Source organism: Zalophus californianus, chromosome 9, assembly GCF_009762305.2.
Source record: "Zalophus californianus isolate mZalCal1 chromosome 9, mZalCal1.pri.v2, whole genome shotgun sequence".
In the NCBI taxonomy this organism is placed as follows: domain Eukaryota; kingdom Metazoa; phylum Chordata; class Mammalia; order Carnivora; family Otariidae; genus Zalophus; species Zalophus californianus.
In genome coordinates this window covers 34,083,656-34,111,143 of record NC_045603.1, presented here as the reverse complement: position 1 = coordinate 34,111,143, position 27,488 = coordinate 34,083,656, and the positions used below count along the sequence as shown (strand labels likewise).

At 35.2% G+C, this 27,488-nt stretch overlaps 1 protein-coding gene across 5 annotated transcripts in view; it reads left to right on the top strand.

The window, feature by feature from the left end:
* LRRIQ1 (leucine rich repeats and IQ motif containing 1) overlaps positions 1-12,010 on the top strand; it is a 215,536-nt gene extending 203,526 nt beyond the window's left edge. For 4 of the 5 annotated variants that reach the window (XM_027595281.2, XM_027595278.2, XM_027595279.2 and 1 more), the window contains one exon: positions 11,389-11,532. In XM_027595281.2, the coding sequence (XP_027451082.2) occupies positions 11,389-11,401 (13 nt within the window). In that variant the 3' untranslated portion in view covers positions 11,402-11,532. Of the gene's footprint in view, positions 1-11,388 lie in introns of all 5 variants that reach the window. The other variant, XM_027595280.2, reaches the window with a different exon arrangement.
* The last annotated feature ends 15,478 nt before the right edge of the window (positions 12,011-27,488 follow it).

Below are 27,488 nucleotides of genomic sequence, written 5' to 3'. Positions count from 1 at the left end.
ACTTTATTTTTTTTAAAGATTTATTTATTTGAGAGAGAGAGAGAGAGAGACCATGGGGGGAGGGACAGAGGGAGAGAATCTTCAAGCAGACTCCCTGCTGAGTGCAGAGCCTGAAGTGGGGCTCAATCTCATCACCCATGAGATCACGACCTGAGTAGAAACCAAGAGTCTGACACTTAACTAATGGAGCCATCCAGGCACCCCAGGAATGACTTAATAAAGTGTAGTACAGCCCTCACTAAACTGGAATTATGAAGTCCAGAGATAAGAAATGATTAATATGCCAGTTGCACTTTTAAACACAGTGAGAGACATTGGTAAGAGTATGTGTTAAGAGTCTGGGAAACAGATTTCTAATCCTGGCATGGCTCCTCACCAGTTTATGAGCTTAGTTAAGTCCTTTACAAATCCTTTGTAAATCTAGTAGGTAACAGGCAGCCTGGAATAAAGGAAACGAATTCGGAGTAGGCCAGCTCTGAATCTGAACCCCAGTTCTCACACTTGTGTTTTTGTGAGCTTGGGTGAGATATTTCAGGTTTGGTTTGTCCATTTAGAAAATGTCATGGAAAGGGTGCCTGGGTGGCTCAGTTAGTTAAGCGACTGCCTTCGGCTCAGGTCATGATCCTGGAGTCCCGGGATCGAGTCCCACATCGGGCTCCCTGCTCAGCAGGGAGTCTGCTTCTCCCTCTGACCCTCCCCCCTCTCATGCTCTCTCTCTCTCTCATTCTCTCTCTCAAATAAATAAATAAAATCTTTAAAAAAAAGAAAATGTCATGGAAAATTAGATAAATATATATGTATTTTTGCCCTCACGTGAAAAAAAGATGGAAAAAGAAAAAACAAACATAAAGGAGACCCAAGAGTCCTGATAGCTTTAGAATTCCATAATTCTGCAAACAGAATGATAAAACTTTGTATGTGACAATTTCCCAATTAAAAAGCAACGGAAGCTATTATTTCTGATATTTTATAGTATGAAAATCATGTTTGTAACTGAAAATTTTCTCCATACCATAATACTTCTGATTTCAAGTGTTTCAAATTGTCTCTAATTACTCTAGCTAAGTATAGTCAACTGAGATGGGGAAAAAATAAACCTTTCCTTTGAATGTTTTCCAAGTAAAGATCAGAAAACTTCCATCGTCTACTAGAAATGACAGCTATTTCATAAAATCAAGTTGAATATTAAAAAGCTAGAGGTGATTCTGAAACTCAACATGCCTATTGTAAAAATTTGGCTTAAGGATATTCTACTATAAATACTTAGTGGTGGGTATCTTGATGTCCTAATACATTTTTTTTTCTTTTTTTAAAGATTTTATTTATTTATTCGAGAAAGAGAGAGAATGAGAGAGAGAGAGAGCACATGAGAGGGAAGAGGGTCAGAGGGAGAAGCAGACTCCCTGCTGAGCAGGGAGCCCGATGCGGGACTCGATCTTGGGACTCCAGGATCATGACCTGAGCCGAAGGCAGTCGCTCAACCAACTGAGCCACCCAGGCGCCCATACATTTTTTTTTTTTTTTAATGTGAGAAGAGACAAACAAACAAAATTTCCTAATAAGAACCCAGTCAACAATTCATACGGTGTAGTTGGAAATGATCTTTATCTTAATCCCTTAGCTAGATGTTTACTTTGTAGAAAGAAGTTGTTTGTAAATTTAATATTGAAGACACTAAAGAGGAAACTATGTATAAACATACAGCTACAAGGTAATTTAATGAATAGGTTATCCTGAAAGTAATTAGTAAAATCTATGATGTTTTGTACAAATGTAAATTGTTATGATGGGAAAAACAAAGGAATAACATGTTAGGCAGCTGTACTCTATAAGACAAATTTCAGCTTTTCAATTAATAAGGCTTTGTGAAAGGTGGTCTTGCTTTGAAGGAACGACTTTTTTTTAAGATTTTATTTATTTATTTGAGAGAGAGAGAATGAGAGATAGAGAGCACGAGAGGGAAGAGGGTCAGAGGGAGAAGCAGACTCCCTGCTGAGCAGGGAGCCTGATGTGGGACTCCATCCCGGGACTCCAGGATCATGGCCTGAGCCGAAGGCAGTCGCTTAACCAACTGAGCCACCCAGGTGCCCAAGGTGGTCTTGCTTTTAAATCTGATTATTCTCAGGCAGAATATCAGAGAACCAGAGCTATAGTCCCTTCTGAAGTATGTTTTGAAGAGAACTCTAGTATATTTATGGGCCAAAACTAGAAAGAAAGAGAGGCAGTCTCTCTTTTTTTAAGGGTTCTCTTTTTGAAGATGCGGTTAATATTAGTAATATTTTATATTCACATTGAATGAATTGTACCTTGGAAGTTATTTGTGGCGGTCTTATTCAATGAGTATTTATTGAACACTTAATATATATTAGGTATGATTATATGTTATAGGGATCATTTCAAATTCAATTCAGTTCAGATTCAACTAAATATCAAAATTCTAAACTTTTTAAAAATGCAGGTCAGCCTCTCTACCTTATAATTATACTTAATATAGCAAATGTGTTAAAAAGTAGAGCTTAAATTCCACATATGAATAACATCATATGGTATTTGTCTTTCTCCTACTGACTTATTTCACTTAGCGTAATACTCTCTAGCTCCATAGCAAATGGCAAGATTTCATTCTTTTTTATGACTAATATTCCATTGTATGTATATACCACATCTTCTGTAATTAGCATTTTAACCTCTTTGACAGCTCTGCTCCTTGCTACTGATCCCTTACACTGTGTAACTTAAATTTACAAATCAGTGGGTTTTCTCACTGGATGTCTAGAAATGTTTTACATGTAATTTATTTTTTATCTCATAGAGTGGTCAAAGGTGAGTAAAAGTTACATTTAATCATGTACCTATTTGCATGTTTTTCAGCACAAACTGAAAGAATACATAAAAAGAATAAATTGAGTTTTGGTTCAATTGCCCACTAATTAGCATATTGGTTTTACTTATACCTGGCCTTTAAAAAAAAATCTAGGTAGTTACATCACTCTATTTTCTTCATATACTATCTTGGAAAAACATGTAGTCTCCAGTATTCTGTATCAAATTTTGCAAAGTTCAAAGGAGACACTCTCATTAATATTACTTTATTAACGCATGTGTTCGTATAATACAGCCAAAATCAACTCAAATATGGGAGTATTCTTTGAACACCTTCAAAAATTCCAATAACAACTCATCTGCAAAGACCTTGAGGAGTAAACAGAGAGACAGTGACATAAATAAAGGATAAGAAAGTCTGAAAAAAAACTTTTGGTAATTCTTAAATTTAAAAAATCATGTTAGGGTTTATGAAATCATATAAAAATATAGGTGTGCATAGATATGGATAGATGTATAGAAATATCTTTCTCTGGTATTTCCTCACTTACAGAAATTGAACATTGTATTGTTTTTCATTGATACCTTTTATTCATTTTTTAGTTTCATAGGCCTTATTTCCAGGTAATGGGCAGTTCTTTCCAGTCCAAGCCATGCAAAAACAGATATGCATCTCACATTGGCTAACCTAATGATTTTCTTTATGGTACTGTTACATCAGAGGCATACTTTACTTCTGTTATACATGATACTGTCTTCTTTACAATAAATCTTAGTCATTTGAAGCTGAGTTTCAACTGTGTTACTATCACTTACTTTTGGCCAAATAGTTTAAAAGCATTACCTCAGTTTCCCCATTTTTAAAATGAGGGTGATGTGTATCTTGTGGAGTTATAATGAGGATTGAAAAGAGTTGGTGGAAATAAAGTGCCAAGCAAGGGGCTGGGACGTAGTGAACTCTTAAATCCCTGCAACGTCACATTTTCAGGCAAGTTATGAGTGAATTGACAATGACAGAGATTTGAAGAGCACGTGGGGCGATGAGAAAATATGATCACTAACATGTAATACTCATAATAGTTTTGAGAGTAAAAAGTAATATAATTGTGCTCAAGCAGAAAATTTTTTTGATGCTAAATGCATAATGAAGAGCTTTTAAATATGTGCACTTTTAATTAACTGCCATACTAAATGGCATAAGTGATGGTGTTCTATCTACAAAATCTCCTAATAAAATAATTCCATAATACCACTGTCTATGCTGATTGTTGTAAAAATTCATTGTACAAGAACTAAAAATTGACCATTGTATTTCCCATTTAAATGATTCAAACTAGTATCCCACTATAGATGTTATATTTTTGTCCAGGTAAAAAGAAGGTAAATATAAGACTTTATAAACAATTACGACCAAGTTAAACTTTTTTTGTTCTATATACAAAATCTGGCTTTGCTTATCATCTTTTTTTTTTATCTGAAGTATTTGATTTAAAGTAACATGTCAACGGGGCGCCTGGGTGGCTCAGTCATTAAGCGTCTGCCTTCAGCTCAGGTCATGATCTCAGGGTCCTGGGATTGAGCCCCGCATCGGGCTCCCTGCTCCGCAGGAGGCCTGCTTCTCCCTTTGCTGCTCCCCCTGCTTGTGTTCCCTCTCTCGCTGTGTCTCTCTCTCTGTCAAATAAATAAATAAAATCTTTTTTTAAAAAATAAAGTAACATGTCAATAAAAAAGCTAGAGCTACATCACATAGAATTTTTTAAAAAATTTGTTCAGCAAGAGTTGGTCTCTAACAATATAAAGTTGTAAACTTTAAGGCTCTTTTTATTATTGCTTAAACCATTAACTCTGACTTTTCTTGGTCTCAAATTTTTTGGCAGAAGCTTTACAAATACAAATTAGATCAGTCTTTTATTCTGTTCCTGAACTTTGACAATTAATCAAACAAACACATTAACATTAACACTTTAACCCCTAAAATATTCCCACAACCAGAACTAGATAATCAAAATTAATTATACCAAGAGCATGTTTACATGGTTGGTGGAATCATCTAATACATATGTATTAAAAGTCTAGTACAAAGTAGGCACATAATAAATAGCTGTTGATTTAATGTCCGTTAACAACTTGATACTGCCTATTTCCAAGATCTAAGACAATTTAATGAAACAGTCAACAATGGTTCCAGACATAGTTATATGTAACAGTTATTAGTACTCACAGAGCAGTGTTTACAGATCTAAAACATAGTTTCACCAGAAGCTGATATTATCCAGAGAATGAGAAATTTCAACTGTGTTTGTGTGAGGAAACTAATTGTACATATGTCAACTACATTTATTCTTTGTAAAAAAAAAAAAACAAAAAATCACACATTTTTAATATTTTTGAGGACAGGATCCACGTATGCTCTTCTGATATTAGATTAAAGCATCATGCTTCTGACTGTAGTATTCTAGTTCTTATGCCTTCCCTTCATGTTCATTTCCTTTTTTAAAATAAACTGCTATACTCTGAATTTTGGGGGTGAGGTTGTTATTGTTGTTGCTTTCAAACCAATTTCTTACACTAGCTAATGTGGTGAGTAAATAAATGGGTATGGTCAAATGTGAAATGCATTTGTCAAATGAATGAAACTGAAGTGCAATAATATAATAAATCCTCAGGCTAGTCATGTTTATTGTTGCCAAATGTCTCCCTGCTAAGAAATAATAAGCATGAAAAGGGATAATAAAAGTTTCCATGAAAAGTTTTTGGGAAATCTATCCACAAGTCTTCACTATCTGGGAATGTGGGAATAAGTATTTGTTCTATACAAGTTCCATATGAGGACTGTAAAGATGGAATTATTAGAATAGAGTAAAATGGAAAGCAACTACAGTGTGATCATTACTAATATTATTTGACACATGGAAGAAAATTGACAGGGAAGATCCACTGTAAGGCAGAATAGAACCATGCCTGCCATAAAATAGGCACTAAATAAATACATGTTGAATGACTGTGTAAATAAAAGGACAACTTTAAGATTTAATTTATTTGAGAGAGAGAGAGAAAGAGAGAGAGCTCTGTGGGGGGAACAGGGTGGAAGGGAAGAGGTAGAGGGAGAGAATCCAAGCGGGCTCCCTGCTGAGTGCTAAGCCCTGTGTGGGCCTCGATCTCATGACCCTGAGATCACGACCTGAGCCAAAATCAAGAGCCGGATGCTTAACTCTCTGAGCCACTCAGACACCTCTAAAAGGAAAATTTTAAATTAAAGCTTTCTAAGACCTCAAGTGATCTCGAAAATCTATTTTGGGTTTTAAATGTTTAAATTCCAAAGGATAACTGCTTAATGATAAACATTTGAAGATTTACTTAAAATGCATATTTTTGCTAAAAGTTTGCTTTAGCTAAATTAATTAACATGGAAAGTGAGGGGTAAGACAAGATTATTAGAAATTAAAATAGAGTGTTATATAAGAACTGGATTATTTCAAAAGAATAGACATATCAATTAAGGGTAGAAAATACTCTCAGTTATTAGCATCTTTTATACCACTGGTCTTTAATTACAAAAAATTATGGACACTTGGTTGTAAATATAATAAAATTGAATAAAGTCCTAAAGAAAACAATAAAAAAAATTACTAAAGGAGTTGGAAATAGACCTTACCTGAATTGACAAGAGTAAAGGGACATATGATCTGATTTTTAGAAGCAACAGTGTACAGCAGAAAATGGATAGCTGGGTAGTTTTTAGATTGTTAACTCCTCAATGAGTTACAATTTTTATTTCCTAGTCAATTTCGAAATTTAAACACTCAGTAAGTATCGACTAGTGTAGTGGGAGGCCAGAAAATTGCATTTATCAAAGTTATATAGAATAGTTAACAATGGAAAGAAGAGTTTTAGTTAATTTAAGGGCCACGTGACAGAAAGCAAACCTAGTTCTGAAAAAAAAATCACAAAACCTATTTGTATTTTACAACAAAAGTAAATCACTCAGAAACATTCCTCTAGGAAAAAAAAATAAAAATAATATTGAACAATATTAGTATAAGAACCACAGAATTTATCGAAATACAATATTTTTAGCACCACATTCTAACCATCTTTGTGTGTGTAGAGACAGCTACAAGGTATCCTCAAGAAGAAATCAACACAACATGGTGTTACAAATAGTAAAACCTGGCAAATACTGTGTACAATAAGGAGGCCTTAAAAATTCTGATCAAATATGAAGGGTAGCTATTATAAAAGATAAATAGGCAAAATACAAAAGTAAAAATCTTTATAATATCTATCAAAATAAGATTCCTCACTCTATTTGATATGTATTAGCTTTTATGCTCATTAGAAATTGTTTTCAAATAAATATACATAGCCAAGGCAAATTATATGTGTCTGGTTTAGAAATAATAGGCATTGTGATTTTTACCAACAATAACAAATACTGTGGATGTTTTCTATCAAATGTACAAAACCTAACTGATTTTCTTAGTCATATGTCTCTTAACTATTGGGTAAGACAAATAACTGTAAATGTCATTGTCCAATTGAAATATTGAGAAACAAATTTTATTAATATTTTTATAAGTTATAGAAAAAAATTTTAGTCACTGAACAAGCTTGAAAACAATTTGGGAAACAAGCAAATGATTTATTGAGGAAATCTGAATATAATAAAGACAACCTGTTATTTGTTTTGTTTTCATTCTCAGTGTTAGACTTTATCTAACTGAAGTTCACTGTAAATGATCACTATAATTCAAGGTTGGACATAGCAATGACCTTAAAAAGCAACTGTTATTTGAACACTGTAATGACTACCTCAACCTCAAACTTACCCAGTGTAACTCATTCACAGCACTTAAATTGATGTAAACGCTTTGCTGCTAAAAATTTGTTCTGGTCACTTTCATTAAAATGTTGAATTTTTTTTCTCCATGCTTTACTTGTGCTGTATCTGCTGTTAAGCAATACAATATGGGAAGGACTTTGAAAGGATTTCTATATCCAGACACATAGTGTTGGGTGTATTGATGAAAATCCAGTGACGTATTCCTATATATCATGAAATTTCTATTTTGACCGGTTTAACGAAGTTTTTTTTATACATACCAGGAGAGTCATTCAAAGCATTTTACATATTAAATTACTTATCAAAACACAGCATATATAGACCTTGACATTTGTTAAAGAACCAAGGATTTAACCAAAAAATTTTTTTAAAGGACCAGAACAAATCTTTAGCAGAACACAGATTATGTGGCAAAGAAGTGACTTATTGGAAGATAGAGCATACTTACCAAGACATACTTTAAGCATATATGTAAGAAACAGAGTGGTTAATTTGTATGATCACCTTAAAATATGCAGCAGACTGTTGTTAAAGAAACATTAAATCTATAACAATAATGTTGCAGGAAAGTGACAAAAACTGTTAAAGGTCCTTTAGTCATAATTTTTTTTTATTCCAGGAGCCCATCAGTAGGCCTGCTCTAATGTCAATTTTTTGAGGCAAGATGCCCTCACTATTGTATTTTCATGGGGGAAGTAATTTTAGAATGATTATACATCGACTATTAAATTGCTTCTTTTCTTTTTTCCATTTCTCGAGTAGTTACAGGACAAAGTAATAGTTTTACAATAAATGCCAGTATGTGGTTCCTTTATAGATGTGTTGTTTTACTCCTTGATTTATATTCCATGTATCTGGTGGTTCAAGAATTTATATGACAACACAAAGACTCTCACTAAATGCAATGAGAGAATAAGCTATATTGACTACTGCCCAAATTATATATTTTCAAGTAGCAAACAATAAAATGCAAGCTTTTAATCACATCAAAAGTGTATTTTTAAAAACTATATGTATACGTATTTATGTAATTTTAAAGACTAATTTCCTACAGCATTTTCATTCCACTGAAAATATACTACAAAATTACTATAAAGGTGTTTTAAATATGTGTGTGATAAGTTATTTGCTGAAGGGAGTACACTACATAATGAAAAATTTAGACTGCCCTTTAAATATAGGGTTCCATTGTGGGTAAGTACAAAAAGACTTGAAGATTCATCAACAGCTTCAAAATAACAAAGACATCCGAACAATAAAAGGGAGAAGAATTGTACCATACAGTTTGTAGTCAATAGAAAAATCCTTTAGAATGCAGAAACACTGTTAAGAATGAGGATTTGGTCTAAAGAAAAGCCATGTTTTAATGCAATTCAATTTATTTCATTTTGAAATAATTATTTTAGAAGTGTATGAAATTATAAATATGCCAATACTTTGTACAGAAAGTGTCTCCCTCCTTACATATTATTTGTCATCTTTGATAAAAAGCTTATATTAAGAGTAAAGGCATTAAATAATACATCTTTATACTATTAAGATACTTTCATAGAAAATATTAACCAATAATGAACTATATTATTGGATTATATTTTAAAATACATACTTACTTGTACATATTACCTTGATTAATGCTTGCAAGGAACTTGATTTAGCTTTCCTGTTGGAAGAAAACATTTGTGTCAGCCATTTGTGGAAACCTGCTTACTTTTTTTTTTTTACTAATCTCTGTTTTTTGTCTTAAATAAATATATCTGAATTCTAAATGTGTCCCAGTAGCTCTTCAGTTCTCAGAACTCCCTGCTCCCGCACGCCTTCAACCCCAGCTTTCTCCCCAAATTATGTGTTCTCCTAAATACATACTTGCTATCCCAGGAAAGAGTTTATTAATTAAAGAATTTTTACTGCTGGGGCAAGGTGAGGGTTTGCTGTTACTGTTGTTGTTTTCCAAAATAGACCGAGAAGACTTTCCATTCTGTTATTTGGGAAAAAAATATATTTTCCATATGTAACTAGCACGTAAGAAGATGATAAGTTTTTAGGATACTTTCTTACATTTTTTAGGCCACTATTTTATCATTAGGAAATTCTTTTAAAAAAATGGAAATTCTTGCTTTTCTGCATTAGTAATATTCCTGTTGCTTGAAAAAGTTCATGCAGTTTTGTGAAGGACTACTGACTGATTTACAGGGAGTAGCTCCATGCAGGCTAACTCTGGCCACAACTTGGAAGCCAACCTTACCTGGCATAGTTTTCGTCCTTTGTCTTTGACTGCCTTTGAGTGCCAGCTGTGAAGGTCTCTAAACTCCTGAGCTATGTTCTGTGTCTAACTCCATTACAGACTTGAGTTTGTATCCACAGCTATTACTCTCTCTGTCTAGCATACCCCCTCTTAAATCAATAGCTTTTTTCCCCTGCCTTCCACCACTTCTTTTTGTACACTAAAAGTAAAATATGCTACCTTTATAGAAGTTCATTATCTACTTTGAATTTGTTTTCCTAATCACAGTTTTAGTATAAAAATCCAAAAAGCAGTATTGTTTTAAAAGAGCTTTTATATAAAATGGGTTTATAATCAATATTTGCCATCATGCTGCACCAAATTTGAAATTAAGGCAAATTTCCACAAATGATCTAGTGTTTCCTAACCTTCCTATTTAGACATACTTTTTAAATATTTTAAGTTTTAGTTGGGAAAGCATTAATTTTTTTAAAAAAAATTAGATATTTCCCCTCCTAAACTTATTTAAAGCACAATAGCATCACAATGGAGAGTCATGTGGTTTGAACCTTTGCCTCAAGTCAGTACTATGGGAGCTCTGGAATTCCTCACTCTGCTGCTTTTCAAACCCTTTCCCCACAGATCCAGCCCTGTGCTTGCTTAATGCTCAGGAGATTTAAAGCAGATGATCATAATTCTTTAATAGTATTTTTGATATGGCATCTTGGGATCTTGCTGAGTAAAACATTCCTAATCCACCATCCCATTCTTTCCACTACTATTTATTTTTAACCTCTAACAATTTTTGATACTTTTTTTCTGGATAAGTTCTAAATTGTTGACCATAATAATTTCTTCCATTTTATAGCACCTGTTTACAAAGCACTCTCATAGGTCTTACCACCATTGCAATATAATCAGAAAGGCAGTACCCTGCAATGCACAGATTGTTTCCCTCATTTATAAAACTAAGTCTTAGAAAAGTGGTAACCCGCCTGGAGTCACAAAGCTGGGTTTTATGCAGCCAGACTAGAACCCATGAATATCTTTAGATTCTATATCTAATATGTTTTCTGTTTTACCAAGAATTCTTTTTTCTGAAGAAGTCCTTAAGTCAAGAACTATTTCTAAAACTAATCATAACATACTCATTTATGAAAACATAGTGATAAAAATTTAAACTACGAAAATATAAACGAATTTAGATATCTAAAAACTAGGAAGATATATAATCTCAGTCTTGAGATACCAGTTTTGATTTGTAGATAGAAGAAAATTTATCTATTTAATTTTTTCAATCATTTTATTTGAACAAAATGTACTTTATACCAAACTTTGATTATTTTGCAAACAAAAAGAAAACTCAATATGCCTTTTTAAAAAAATTCAAAGATCATATAGTTCTAAAATGCGTGTTGTTGACAAATATATTTCTTACTTTAAAATATAATTCTACTTGGATCAAGTTAAGTGAACGTGTCCATTTAATATCACTGTCTAGGTTTTTCAATTAAGGGAATATTTGCACCAATGATAACAAATACGGAACCTTCTAAGAAAGAACGTATATCATTCCGTGACTATCCTGTACAACTCAGTGGTGGATGGGGAAGTGGCAAAAAGAAGGTGAACACTTCAAACTAATTCTTCAAGCTTCAGCATTCAAAATATATGGCACATGGTTTTCTCAAGAGTTCTATGGATATCTGGTCATGTTACCAATTGAATACAAGGTTTTAGAGTACTGTATTTAATTTGTATTATTATACATATTCCACAATTTTGTTTGCTGATGGAGTTATCTGATTTCCCATCTATAAAATACAATTTTGCTATTGTTCCTTTGTTTATGAGGAATGGCCTCCAGAATTAATTCTTAAAATATATGAATGGAATTTGCATGTCCAGTTTCTTCTTTTGTTTAAAGATTTTATGACATATGTATTAAAGATGGTTTTTGTTACCAGTAATAAGTTTTAATACCATACACATATTGTAAGAGAATATAACTATAATTTATTGACACTGTTCATAGTATTAATGAATAATTAATACATTGAAAAATTTTATTTGGATATTTCAAAGATAAATTGATATATAAAATATTTAGAGTAGACAATGAAAATGGCCTTCATTTTTTTTTACTTTAAGTCATCTTAAATAGAGTTAAGAAAATATACTTTGTTTAAACTAAAATGAAATATCAGTTTAAATATTTATACTGTTATATATTCTATCATTTTAATTTTAGTTAAGGTGCCTCAAAATTTATTTAAAAAATCTTTTCAAAACTCCATCTTAAAACTTTGTAATATTAATCTATTTTCTAAAGTTACAGACCAGTTTTATTAAATGTTTACTATTTTGTGGTTAATATTCTGTGATGTCTTAATAAATACAATGTGCAAAATACTGTACCTCTCCTGTTCCTTAAGATCTTTTACTTTCCTGAGTCTGGAGCTTTCTTCACCAGTGACTTCCCAATGTGTTGCTGTGTAATAGGATCCACTGAACTTTAGTTATTTTTTTCCCTTTGTTTTCTACTCTCTATTGAAGAATTTCATCTAAAAATGACTAAGAAAATTTAAAGATGCATTTATTTAGTTCGTGCCCCCTATCGACTTTTAGAGGTCTATTGCATTTCAAACCTATAAATCTCTTTTAACTTGATTGAGATAGAAATGTTAATGAACCTTGAGCTGTCAGTCAAAGAAAACAGAGATTCATATGTTGTGGCCTGGAAATTGAGCTTTGGAACGTAAGCTCCATGTGTAGTTGCTTTATGAACATGCTGTTATGTCACCCTTTTAGTAAGAGCATCCGCAGACCAACATAATGTAATGATGGAAAATATTTTATCTCAACTTATTGTGAACCTGCAAGAGAAAACCATATCAGAGCTGAAACTGATGGGGTTTTATGGTTCATATGCTCAAATCAATGAAATGGAAAGGTTAGTATGAGAAGCGAGATGTTTATGATTAAACTGTTTTAGTGCCTAAAAATAATTTAGTCTATAGTTTCCTTATTCTGTGATTTGTGTAATTGTTTCATAATTAATTCTGAGGAGGATGATGGGTGCTGATGCTTCTTAAATTTGTAGGTGATGATTGATGAATATGTCAATAAAATAGTTTCCTAATTAGAGTGTTCAACTAAAAGTTCTTTGTAGTGTTGTTTATTGTGTCTGGCCTTAAAATGTTCATTTACAAAATCAGAGTTCAAACATCATTTTAACATTACTTTATTTGCATTTATGAAAATGGAAGAGGTAAATTATAAAATTGAATAAATTTTAAAAATAATTTACATTTTTTTAATTTTAAAGTTGAATAAAACCTGGAAGAAATCAAACCAAGAGATATTCTTTCTCCTGCTGCCTTGAGAGGAGACATTAAGGCAAATATTTGTCTTTAAGATTTGGGAAGGCAAAAATATGAGCCTATGTTGTCACTGAGTTGACTGAATTTTGGATTAATAGTGATGGACCTAGCCAATGTTACTATTCAAATGCACAACCCCAAATGACATTTTGTCTTTCCTGAACCCTTCCCAAATCAATTCTCACCTTTCCACCTGTCCCTCTCTCACCCCAGTGCTATCACAACCACCAGGCATTTCCAGTGAGAATGGCAAAGTGAATCCTGATCACAAAAAGGCTGGTGGAAGTGTTGGGCAGTGTTTGGAGATTCCAGAATGTCTTGCTATGAGAGTTAACTATATTGGCTTCTGGGGGTATCATCTTCCCAAGGTCCAGTCTACCAACAACATCTCTGTGCACATACTGCATTATAAGAGAGCTCATTGGGTATTTTGAGAAACATTCCAAAGCCTAATTTCTTACTGTGCTCATAAATTAATTAAAGGTACAACCACCACATTAAAAAACAAAAGAAGTCAGAATAGTATAAAAAAGCCAAAGCACTGTTAAAGACAATGCTCTGCCTTAAAGGCAAAAGGGAGAATACACCAAGATTCCTGGAAATTAGCTTTGAGTTTTTCTTTTTTGGAGAAAACAAGTGATAATGCACTTTAGCCAGAAAGAATAAGTTGGAAGGCACAGACAGGGATTAAAAGGTTTTTACATTAAAATTGCAAATGAACAATAAATTAAATAGCAGTGTTTTAAGAGATCTCTGTCTAATTTTAAATCCTCACATCAGCATAAGAAGCTTTGGATGTTCCATGTTTTGATTATGCTGTTATTGAATTGGCCATTGCCATGATTTTCTCCTGGTTGCTTGTAATTTACTCATATTCTCTTATTTTTCTCAAAATCTAGGTAACATTGAGCCAAAGTTCAGACTAATAAAAGGTAGGGTATATTTTGACAATATTTTACTGGTAGTAGGCTATAATTGAAGTAACTATAATAAAAGTTTCTTAGAAAAGAGAAACATTTTTGCTTATTCTTTTGAAAAGAAAAATAAGTTGGTAAGGTCTCCCCTTATTATTTCCTTTATTATCATATTTTCTACCAAATGCAGCCTCTACAATCTTTAAGGCTCAGAAAATAATTCACCGTCTGAATTTATGGTTTTCAGGACTCTACTGGGAGAAAGTGAGTTATCCAGTGAATATTCTTTAACTTAGGGGAAGATGACCCCTACTCACTCTTTGGAAGAATGGTTGTCAGGGCTAATTTCTAACTCATCACTAAAAGGAGAGGTAATTCTGTCTTTTTCCATACAGAATGAAATCCATTATCTACCATGATATCTTTGCTTATCTAGATGCAGCTGTTTTTCTCATTGATGGTTGTGAGATTCAGAGAAAACCTCTTTCCGGAAGCTAAAGAACTGTATTCTAGACCTATGGTGTCTAGAACATAGCCACTAGCCACATGTAGCTACCTGGTACTTTTAATACAGTTAGTCTGAATTGAGAGATGATGTAAGTATAAAATGCACAGTAGATTTCAAGCATTTTGTATGAAAAGAGAATGCAAAATTGCCCAATAATTTTATATTGATTGTGTTAAAATAACAGTATTTTGGCTTAAATAAAATATATTATTGATTTTTTTTTTATTTAGAGGGCACGTATTGAATGGAGCACTGGGTGTTATATGCAAACAATGAATCATGGAACACTACATCAAAAACTAATGATGTAATGTATGGTGACTAACATAACAAAATAAAATTAAAAAAAGATGTAAGTACTAGAAAAATTTGAAATTACATATATATTGAACATTGTATTTCTATTGGATAGAACTGATCTGGAGGCTATTCTCTGAGATAACTTAGGTAGGGTGTTATTGATGCAGAAAATAATTGGTGACATAGTAGATTAAAGAAAAGATAAAAAGAAAAAGAAAAAAGACTCCAGAAAACAGGCACAAAAATTCTAGTTTGTAAGAGAGGTAAACTTTGATTCTGCTAAACATAGTGAATATCATGAAGTAAAAGGAAAAATAACCTCACTTGTGGTTCTAGACTTTAAGATAGTAAAATTGAATTTTAATTCCATTAAAATTAACATATATATTATATATAGTTCATTTTGTTTTTATTTATTTTTAATAAGAGACCATCTTATAAAGTCAAGTCAAAGTCTTTTGTGTTACTGGTGGCAAGAAACAGAATTAGCACTCACTTTGCAGTCTGTGTTATCTCAGGCTTTACATATGTATAAGCTGTTAATTTTCAAAGGGCATGATTTGAGCTGTGACATAAGTAGGGTCTTTTAATGGGAACAATATTATATTTGGCATCTTACTGTATTATAAATTGAGTGTTAATCTAATACATAAAACATGAAAAACCACTAACATTTGCATAAATGAATATGATACATTTGAAAACAGCACATAGAGTGTTTCTAACTTCTAAAAAGCATATAATCAACATGTGCTTTATGTGGTACCACCTGACCACCATTTTTCCTTCCCCTCCAAATATTATGTCATTCATCTACTATTCCTAGGAGCCAGAATTTTACCCAAGTCAAAATTGAAGTGAAACATTTCATGTGGCTTTTCATTTATGACATATCTCTACCAGCACTTTAGAGCAAAAGCCCTCTCTAGTAGATCTGGAAGGGCCACCTGCAGAGGGATCATGGGGACTCTAGAGCTCAGTAGAGAAGAATGCATGGAGCAGCAGGAAAAGAGTGCCTCGACTGGGAAGGTCTGCTCTACAAGGGGAGCTTAGAGTAAGGGCTTCTCTGGTGCTTGTCTGTCGTCTTTGACTTCAGACAGTAGCTGGCCAAGGTGCTACAGGAAATCCTTTCTAGGGAGATTTTGAGAAAAGTGAACTAATTCAATTATATTACAACTGGTAAAGTTTTCCTTTTTATTTCAAGGTTTATTTTTACCTTGACTGAGTGTTATCTCCATAGCATCCTTACATTTTAGGTGGTGTTATAGCCACTTTTCCAGTGCAAAAGCAAAGGTGAGAAATGACTTCAAGTCTATGCTTTCTTTATGGAAGCCTGAATGTGTCTACCAGGGGTAACCAGGTGAGTAAGTGTAAAACTTTTTTTTTAAATGTCATCGGAATTTCCTAAAAATAATTTTCTCTAGCAAAAGCTGTAATAAAAACTTCAAACTCGTTTTATGATCCTCATAGAATTGTTCTAGATCAGCATTGTACAGTACAAATACAATGTTAGCCACATACATAATTTTAAATTTGCTGACAGCCACGTTACAAATGTAAAAAGAAATTGATAAAATTAATGTATTTTATTTAACCCAATGTCTCCAATATATTTCTTTTATCAAAGGGGATTATATGGGCATTATCTTACAGAGAAAAAAAAACTTCAGCTCTCCTAGCCCCTAAAATTACATGTTTGGGAAAAAATAAAATGGTATAAAAATAAGATGATTTCTAACTGATATGTACCATAGACATAGTAAGGGTAGATCTGTTTCTCATCTCTCTCTGAATTCAGATTTTGTCTAGCCATGGACTTTCTACTAACTTTGAAATGATTCCAATGCTTAGAATAACTCAATATAATACATAGAAGTAAGTAAGAAATCAGCACAGCAATTTTGTTCTGCTCAGTACATGTTTTGGAATGAGGCATACAGAAGAAAGTGAAGAGAACATATTTTTTGTAATCTGTCCTATGTTCTTTTTTTTAAGATTTTATTAATTTATTTGAGATAGAGAATGAACCAGAGAGAGCATAAGCCTGGGGAGGGGTAAAGGGAGAGGGAGGGGCAGATTCACCGCTGAGCAGAGAGCCCCATGTGGGACTGGATCCCAGGACCCTGGGATCATGACCTGAGCCAAATCTGTCCTATGTTCTAATCCTCACTTTGATATGTCATCTTAGACAAGTAGCAAGGTCTATGAGTCTCCTTGCTTACCATTAAATTAGGCTTATAACTCCTAGGGTGCTATGAGGTCAGGTGACAAAGTATATGAGAAGCCCCTGGCTCAGTACATTGGGTATTATAAGTACTCAATAAATGATGACTTGGCAAAGAAAATCTTTCCAGACCCATCTTCCAAAATTAAGCCAAAAATTGGATCGATTTTGCATACCTTATTTAGCAAGTATTTTATGAAGTGATGGAAAATATTTTAAAAAGATCTTTAAAACTGGCTTCTCTAAATTTGCCTCAACATGGCAGTAGAATTCAACTTTTCAAATACATACATATTGAAAAAAACCATGTATGTATTGAACATTGTCCCTTGAAAGTATACAGAATACTTTGGAAATGTAAAAGGCATACATTTCTAATAGCACATAGTTTATTTTTTCACATGGACAAATGAAACATGTATTTCTAGAAAATAGGTTAAAATGTCAGCACCAGACCTCTGTAGGCAGTGCTCTATACTCCAAAATGGACCCATAAAATGTTTCCAATATCAGGTCCCAAAGGGGATTCCAGGTAATTGGCTAGACTGGTGCACATGCTCCATTCTCTCACATTTCTCCACTTCTCATCCCCTCCCCTTCATAGGAAAATATTGGCTCATTGTCTCTCTACGGAGACAAAGAAAAGCATAACCATCCCTTGATTTTCTTTCTTTCTTAATCTTTATTCATTTTTTGATTAACAAGAAACTTGGTTTTTTTAATCTTCATAAATATAAACTAACTTTAAAAGATGAGTGTTAGCCTAGATCCAATAAACAACAGTAAAAGGAACTTCTATTTTAGCAACCCAAAGGGACAAAAAATGTTTTGGGTAATGGGAAGTATTAGTTTAAAGTGAGAATGGACAGGGAAAGGGTGTTTTCACATTCTATTTAATTGACCTCAAAAGATTATTTGATATTGAGGAAAGCATTTTAGGCAAAGGATACAACCTGAATAAATACCTGGAGACAGCTAACAGTGACATGTCCAGGGAATGGAAAGAAGAATCCAGAGACTGGATTATTGGACAGAACAGAGAGAGCCTGGTGAGAGAAACAGGGAATTAGTGGGAAATGTCATTGGGAAGTAGGATTGGATAAAGTGCTGTGAGATCTGTCCTGCCTATAAATTTTAGGTGGAAAACTGCTATGTGAAGATTTTCAAAAATAGGAGGGCAATGTTATTATTACCAATAATTACTGGGATAATCTCAAAATAAAAATAGACATGATCAGGGGAAAATTTAATTTGATTCAAATATGACATGATAACAACCAAGTTACTCCCTCCAAAGCCTGTTGGGAGTTGGTTTTACATATGCTGATATACTTAAATCTAAGTGAGGCTGCTTCCAAGTATAGACATGGGCTGCGCTCTCTGTAAATTCTCCCCTCACAGGAATATGGATACAGAGAGTGATATCCTGAGCAAGCTGCTCTACTCCAGGGAAAGTGTTCCATGAAGTCTTCAGGAACACAATGCTGAGTCTTCTAAGTCTAATAATGGCTAGAAAAAGCTAGAATTTCTACTATTTACTCTGAATATATTAGAATCAAAGAATTGTTAAGGCCTCTGTCCTAGTTGGCTTGGGTTGCTATAACAGAATACCATAGAGTGGGTGGCTTACACAACAAACATTTATTTCTCACAGTTCTGGAATCTTCAATTCTGAGGCCAGGTGCCAACATGGTCAAGGCGCCTCTTCCTGGTTTACAGGTGGCCATCTTCTTGCCATATTCTCTCATGGCAGGGAGTGAGACCTCCCATCTCTTCATCCCTTTTTAGGAGCATTAATCTCATCATGAGGGCTCCAGTCTCATGACCAAAAATATAACCCTAACCACCTCCCAAAAGCCTCACTTCTAAATACTATCACAATGGGGATTAAGGTTTCAACATATGAATTTTGAGGGAACACAAACATTCAGTCCATAGCAGCCTTCTAGAAACCAGGTAGTTTACTTAATAAGAATTATATAGTCTTTTTTCAATACATGGCTTACAATGGGAATATTTTAACAAGAGAAGCTAAGACTTTAATAGGTAACTGTATTTGTTTGAAGTTACACAGATTGATGGTTAGTAATAGAGCTGGGAATAGGTACCCAGTCTCCCGAGTCACAAAAATCTTGGAAAATTTGTTAGAGGTAATACCTATGTTTACAACCTGATGTAATTATAGTTTGCAGCAAGCACACTTACCTCAAACTAGTACACACATGTCAGGACAGAATCCTTGTGGAGATTTGTTTCTCATGTGTGATCCTCTCTCCTTCTCTTTCTTAATTAATCATAATTATATATTTCATTTTCCCAATTTATATAGTTGAATTTTCTTTTTTTAAAGTCACTTTTCATTCCATAACACCACTTGTTTATTTTCACTATGTCCATAATCTTTATTAAGTGCTTTCCCATTCTGAATTTTAAAAGTCAAGACAGTAAACACATAGTGCTTATAATATGGCCAGGCACTGTCCCTAAATGTTCTAGATACATTAATTCTTTTTATATTTACTCCCAACTGTTGAGATAGGTACTGGTTCTAGCCCCTTTTACTGAAGATGATACTGGATCATAAATGGTTACATATCTTCTCAGCATCACACAACCAGCAGGTGGTAGAGGTGGACCCAAGCCATGTGAGTCTGAATCTAGTCTGTATTTTCCTACACAAAATAAATATGCATACATACATTATCATAGACACTGTGTAGCCAGCTAGCCAAAGGTGCCATCCATAGGTAATTGAAAAAGTTATCTAAATAATAAAAATATAGGCAGGCCAGGGGGGCCTGGGTGGCTCAGTCTGTTAAGCGTCTGCCTTCTGCTCAAGTCATGATCCCAGAGTGTGCTCCCTGCTCAGCGGGGAGCCTGCTTCTCCCTCTCTCCCAGCTCCTGCTTTCTGTTGCTATTTTTCTTTCTCTCTCTCTCAAATTAATAAGTAAAATTAAAAATATATATATATAGGCAGGCCAGAATGATACTGTGGTAATCTGACATAAAACATCTGCTTTCCAAATATAGTCTTTAATTTCAGCTCATAATTAAAGGAAAATATGGAAAAAATTATTTTTTCCTTAGAGAAAATTAATCCTAATTTGGAAATTAATAGTAAAGTAAATTTTTGGTGAGGGAAACTTCAGAAAGGTAATGTTACGGTAAGCGTGAAGGATGCCATCTGGAAGCTTTGATTTGCAAGAGACTTGTACAACACAGACTTACCTCTGTCAAGTCTCTTGCCCAGAGCATGCCGCTTTGAGAATCAGCTCACTTTAGTCACAGAGAACTTTCATTGTTGAAACGCTTGCTTTTTACATTAAAAAACCTGTTTTCTAACTGAAGTCAATCCATCTAGTTCTACCGCTGGGACCACACTGAATAAATGTAATCAGTCTTTTGCATATCTTCTCTTAGCTAAAAATCACTAACTCCTTTAACCGTTCTTTGCATGACAGCTTTTCCAAATCCTCTTTGACTCACCACTAGAAAAGCTCAATATTATCAATTTCTCTTAGTAAAAGTAGTTTCCAGAGCACTTCTCAGTTCTCTAGATTTCTGCATAACACGGTGTATAGTGAGGATTAATCTTTCTTGATGTGTGATGCTTCACTTCTGCTAATGTAATGTAAGTGAAGTTTATTTAAACTACCTTAGCAACTAAATCATGCTGTGGACTCAAAACATCCTCAGATCTTTATTGTATGGACCCTTATAATTTTTGCTTTCCCTCTTCTATATTTATTTTTTTAACCTTAATTTGAAACTTTATATTTGTCTCCATTGGTTTAATTCCATCATTCCACCTTCTCCAAAAATATTTGCTTCCCAATTTTTCTTGTATTCTAAATCTTTATCCCTCCTAAGAATACCTACTATATAAAACTTTGTAAGTGCAACCTCTGTATTTGAGCTTTTGGAGAAAATACTGAATAGAAATAAGGTCCACCTTTAATAAATAATATTTGAAGGAAATTTTTAAAAATGATTAATAGGATTCTAGTGGTCACTGCTGGAACTAAAAAGTTGCATGAGAAGAGCTGCCATCCTATACCGTTTGCCTCAACTTTGATCCAGCAGTGAGAGATACCCAAAGAAGCTTATGTAGCTCAAATGAGACATTGCTCATAGATCTATTTTATTTCATGAAAAATAAAAGTACATTGATAAAGTTTATTTTATTCATTTTGTCAAGACATATTATTTTTTAAACTCTAAGACAGTAGTCAAGGTTGTATTATCATTAGAGAGAATGCAGAATTAAAGGACATTCTTAAAACAGAATAATCAATTACTTAGATTTTGTTTAATTCAAGTATTGAGCAATTCTTAATGTAGCAAAATAGTGACTGTAAACCCCTCTCCCCAAAAGTAGCCCATGTAAATCAATGACAGCATATAAGAAATAATTTCATTAATGTTAATCAGAAATGAACTTTATTGGAAATATATGGATTCCCTGAAAGTAACTACATTAAAGAGATTACTCCCAAATCAGTTCCTTTTAAAATTAAAATCCTCCTTAAGAACTGAGCTTATTATATATATATATACATATATATATAACATGTGTATATTATGTGTATATATATTGCACAAGTGGTTGAAATCTTACAAAAAATCTAATTTAAATGAACTGTTTAAAGCCACTTTTTCTCTTTTTGGAAACTTGAAAAAAAAGCTCCTTTAAGTATTTGAAAGAATAGCAGTACATTTTAATTGCTTGTTATACTTGAACTTTATTAATAAATTGTGCGTTCATTAAGTTTTGTGATTTCAGACAGCAAACTGTGAAGGTAAGAATATGTTTAATTGCACTGACTTTGTAAGGTCCATGTGATGTTGGGAACTGAAAAATGACGTAATCCGCTGAGCTCCTGGGATTCCTTTTTTTAGCAGCCGCCTTCCCATGCATTGGGCGACACCCTGCTCTAGAGGTAGTGATTCAGCTTTGTTTAACAAAAAGGGTATCAAAAATCCAGTGAAGGTTAAGAAATGTTTACTGTAAAACAAGATCTTAAAAGAGACTAGACTGGCCTGTTACTTGACGTATTCACTAGGAACCTCTTGCAGTCAGGCTGAGCCCTGGCTTTCCCCAACCAGGAGAGTGGCTCGTTCGCTGTGGAAGACAGGTAGACAGGAGTGATGTGTGCGTTACTTTACACACTCACACGCACACACACTGTCAAAAGAGTTAGTTACAGGTCTTCTGCTTTATCCCCTAAATCTGCAGCAATTTGTGATATGGATTAATTCTGATCTCCAGCTTGTAAAACAAAAAGGGCACTGTCCTTACCAGGGGACGGCTGGATGATCTATTTGCCAATATCAATATTTGGATGGAAAGCTTAAAATATGTTGTTTTTCCAAGAGTTAGACTTTAAAGGAGGGAAAGCACCACTGGTGAAATATTAGCAGCAAATCGGTTAACCACTAACTTCTTTCAGTAGTCGAAGAGGCTCTTTTAAGTTTACAGGAGAAGCGAAACTTCATTCTCTATGCTCAGAATAGAGACTCCCACATAGAGAAAGTGCTAAGACTAAAGTTCTTGCACTCTTAACCACAGCGTCCTCCCCGGTCGTAGGTGACTTCGCGTCCAGCCTTGAGGTCAAATCAGGCGGCGTTTGGAGACTCAGCCTTCACCCTCAGAGGCCTGCCAGGGCGGTCCCTTGCGGCTGCCCCCGCCCCGGCCAGCAGCCCAGACGGTGATCCTACGCCGAGGTGCGCACCAGGTGGCGGCCCACCGGTGCACGGGGACGCCTGGATTTGCCTCCGGGAGTTTGCTCCGCTCACAGCCTAGGCACAAGTTCCCCACCGGAAAGCTTCGGCGTGAGGTCGGGCTGCCGCAGCCACTGGGCGAGGGCACCGGAGCTGGGTTGCGGGTCTGCGCCGAAGGGGCGTCGCTCCAGGCCCCTAGCGGTGCCTGCATCCCAAGGCGGGGACGGCCCGCGAGCTCGGCTTTCCTGCTGCGAGCCACAGAGAGCATTTTGTTCCCAAAATCTGCTTAGGACACTTTGCAAATTAAAACTCACTTATCAAAATTCACATTGGGAATCCACGTTGCTGGGGGCGGGCAGGACAGGTTGGAAGGGAGAAGTGAGTGAGTATTTGTCATTACCTTTCTCTATAGTTCTTTAATGATTTTTTTCGAATAAAGGAGTTGGCGCTCTCTCCCCCTCTCTCTAAATAATCCAGGGTGTAATGAACATGTCAGTGTTTTTCGTCTTTCTGTCGAATTTAATAAAGCACCACGGCAAAGAGGTTGAACTAGATTGCGAATGATTTTCGGCAGCTTACAATGAGGTGCTTTCTAAGCGCACCGCTTTGGCTTTGTGCAAACCATGTCCTCTAACCCTGTCCCGAGGTAAAGGGTATTCGTGGGCGCAGGAGAGGCACAGTAGGTGGGAGTCTAGCCCACGGAGAGTCTGCTGCTTTCCTTGATTACGTCTATTAATCGTACCCTGGTGGGGTTTGCTTAATGACCATGGACTTTTACACTTACATTGTGTAATTCCAGTCCAAAGGAGAAGCATTCATCATGTTATTTTGCCTCTGTCTGTATTGAGATGTTCTTGAAGTCTTTACCTGAAACGTGAATACTTAATGCGTGGATGTGTATACACAACATCTTGAAGAGAAGCGGCTCTGACTTTAAGACTTATCTACATAATCAGGGAAAAAAAAGTATCTAAAATGCAATGGATAGAACTTTAAACAACTATCTCAAATATAATAGTGGAAGATGTGTTAGAGGTAAATGATTAATTGCTAGTAAAATCTGAGTTTATGAATTGACTACAGTTTAGCATAACTATAAACTATTTAAAGGTATATGTGTCATAGAAGAGATCTTACTTTAATGATCCTTTATTTTACCGTATTCAGAATTTCCTGGAGCAATGATGACAGCCATAGCGAGGAACAAAGGTGCCTAGATTATCGCGGTTGAATTATGATGTTTTTATATTTGTAAAATGCATTTCTATAGCAAATGTAAACAATGTCCTAGTAAATGTAAACCATCACATATGTTAGATAAGTCAAAATATTTCCTCATGTGGGAAAATACCCAGATTTTTAGATTTAATTTAGATCCTTTAGGAGAACAGAAGTCAAATCCATTTCTCTATTTAAGAAAAAAGGACAACTATGTGAAAAACTATAATTGAAACAAGTTGAAGTTCAAAAACAAGCATAGCTCTTTGAAAAATCATGTGAGTTTCTGAAATACCAAAATACTTAATATTACTATTGAAATTGCAGGTAAATTTAATCTATTATAGTTGAGAGCTTTATAATAGGACAGTTGACAGACTGACAGGATTGACTAAAATTCAAGTAATTGTTTTTTTTTTTAATTGAAATACAGAAGCTTCAAAAACATGACAGTTATAAATTAGTCTGTAGGTGTGTTTTCTGGAGCAGATGATGATGGATTGGGACATGTATTTAAAAGAAAAGCTTAAATAGTTCTTCGCATGTGTATATATTTGTATTTTGAGGGACACCTCTTGAACTGCTTCGATGCAAAATGTATTTCTGTATCTGTTATGTCTTTAGAGCTGTGGGGAGGCTGAAGATGAAGCCCAGGGAGGGAAACAGCAGCAGAGCACACACAAACACGAGGCCACCTGGCTTCTTGCCATCATACATGACATTCAATTATTTGAGTACTTTTTCTTGAGAGTTTTCCCTCCACCCAGCTTTCCCTCCCCTCTCCAGACCCTTGCTTTTCTACATTTGGCAGAGTTCATCTGATTCAGCATGCATTTTTCCTCGCTGTACTTAGTAATATGTCTCAAACTCTCACCACAAAAAGAAAGTGCTAAGACTAAAGTTCTTGCCATGCTATCTTGACATTCCCACTATTGCTCGATAAGTGTGATGTTTCTTTCAATAAGCTGAGAAGGAAAGGAACTAGAGCAGTCTACACATCGTTTCAACGGCTGCTTTGATGTATGTACTCAAAATATTTTTCATTTCCCGGAATATATTCTCATGGGGGAGGGGAACATTAAATGCAGCTTTTAGACCGTGAGAATTTATTTTTAATATAAAATAAGTCAAGCTGACAACCAATCTCTTATCTGAACTTATCTGAATTTACATGTGTGTGTCCCTGTCTGGAGGAGTCAAATAGTCATTTCAGTGGGCTTCTCAGCTAGTTTCAGTGTACTCAATTACTTTAATTCTAGGCTCTATTGGGAGCTAAATAAAGAAAATTAAAAAAAAAGCCCACTCCAAATTGCTGTGTTTGGGGAATTGGCACCTAACAACAACAACAACAACAACAACAACAACAACCACAAACTGATTGCAGGAACATTAGATGTAACTTCAAATTGGAGCATTGGCGTCACTTCACAAAATAGCCGGTGCCAGAGGAATGAGGAGAAACCCCTGTTTTCAAAGAGGTTGAGACTTGAATCTACAGTAGGTCTGTTAACCCTCATCCTTTTGCTTTCTGGACTAGGGTACATTACTTACTGATGCCCCCCCCAACAAGCCTTATCCCACCCCCATCAAAGCAATGTGAAGAAACATCAGTGTCTTCACAGCACCCAGAGACCTGAAGGTGGTGGGATCCTAAGATGTCCTAAATTTTGTTAGGCTTTAAAAGAAGCTGATGGTTCCCCATCTCAGTCCCTTCCCTACCCCCCTACGTGAAAGATGGGGAGAAGAATCCTGAGTTTAGAACTCAGGCTCAGAGTGTAGTAAGAAATCAACAATACCTTCAAAGACAAAATAGAAAGGTGGAGCAAAGAAAGGAATGGTAGCCTGGGGGTGATGGACTGCGCCCGCTGAGATAAAATCCCAATTAGAACCTGACTTAATAAACTGGGTCTTCTTTGCCAGCTGATGGCTCCTTGGAACACTAACCCCTGGGGCCCTCACCTAGCTGACTGGTTGGAATTGGAGAGGGTAAGGATAAGGAATGAAGATTAGGGGTGGTTTTAAAAGCCTACTGAGAAGGGAAGAGTTATGCCGGGTTTGGGTAGAAAGTATTTATCAGAGTGCTACGGTCAATTTCCAAGAAGGTTATCCTCAAAGCATCAGGCAGAAAAAGCCCAGGTAGATCTCACAGAAGGAGAGATAGCCTCCAATCTGATTTTGTCTCTCTTCTTGAGACTTCCACAGAAAGCATTTAATTATTATTTTAATTAGTATTATTTTAAGTGTATTATTAATGCTCCAATGGCTAAAACTGTGTCATTACCATAAACTCCATCTCAACTTCTCAAAATCTATTTAATGCAGCTTTTGGCAACCAGAGACCCAACTTCTTGCCAAAAACTGCAGATTAAGCATTCGTTATGGGAGTTTGCCATTAGCTGTTCCTTCTGTTATGGGCACAAGTGGTTACATGTCCCCAAACACACAGGATTCCATGTAATAGATTTGCGTTTGCAGGAGGCTCCAGGGATATTAAGTGTGGTGGGTGACACCTTGCACCCATCCCTCCAACCACTACCATCAAAAACGGGTTTGAGGTGTGAGATAGGAACAGTTTACTAAGCAGCTATCTTCCTTGGCTCCCCTGTAGTTTTTCCTCTATGAGCTGGATCTTTATTGATATACAAGTACCCCAGAGCTTGCATCATATGTCTTTCATTTAAAATACATCGAATGTTTTTCAGGAAATTTAGGGTTCTTAAGACGCATATTTATAAACAAGCTGACAGAGCTCTACGACGTAACTAAGTTTATAGCTAGGAGTTGTTTGTGTATTTCCTCAAGTCAGCAAGGCGTTATTCTTGCTGCTGTGAAAATTTAAAAAACCTATTAAATGACCATTTCTTTTATCTTCTCCATGTTTATTACAGAAGGTCAGACTTGCATAATATGTCTGAAGGTTAGGTACAGAGGGGCTAGGGGAGAATAAAAAAAAATCACCCCACGCAGAAATGAGTGGCTAACTGGACACCCAACTCTTCCGCAGGGGCAGCGAAGGAACTAGCTATAAAGTGCCCAGGAAGCACATGGCTGCTACTCTGCCTTAAGCGTGGTCCGGACGCCTAGGGTACCCTCCCGCCAGCGTTTCCTTGTTTTTCGTTTTGTTCTGTTTTTTGTTTTTTTCCCTCCAACCTATGCCAGCGTTGTTCCCGCGTCTCGATACAGTCCGGCTATCTCCTGGAGCGCAGTCCCGGGAAAGTTTTCCTTTTGACTCCTTGAGATTTAACAGTTCGCTGCTGGTGCAGGCTGCGGGTCTCGGGAGATAGGAGTAAGAAGACAGCAAGAGCTACGTAATTCCAGAAACAGTGTCAACTT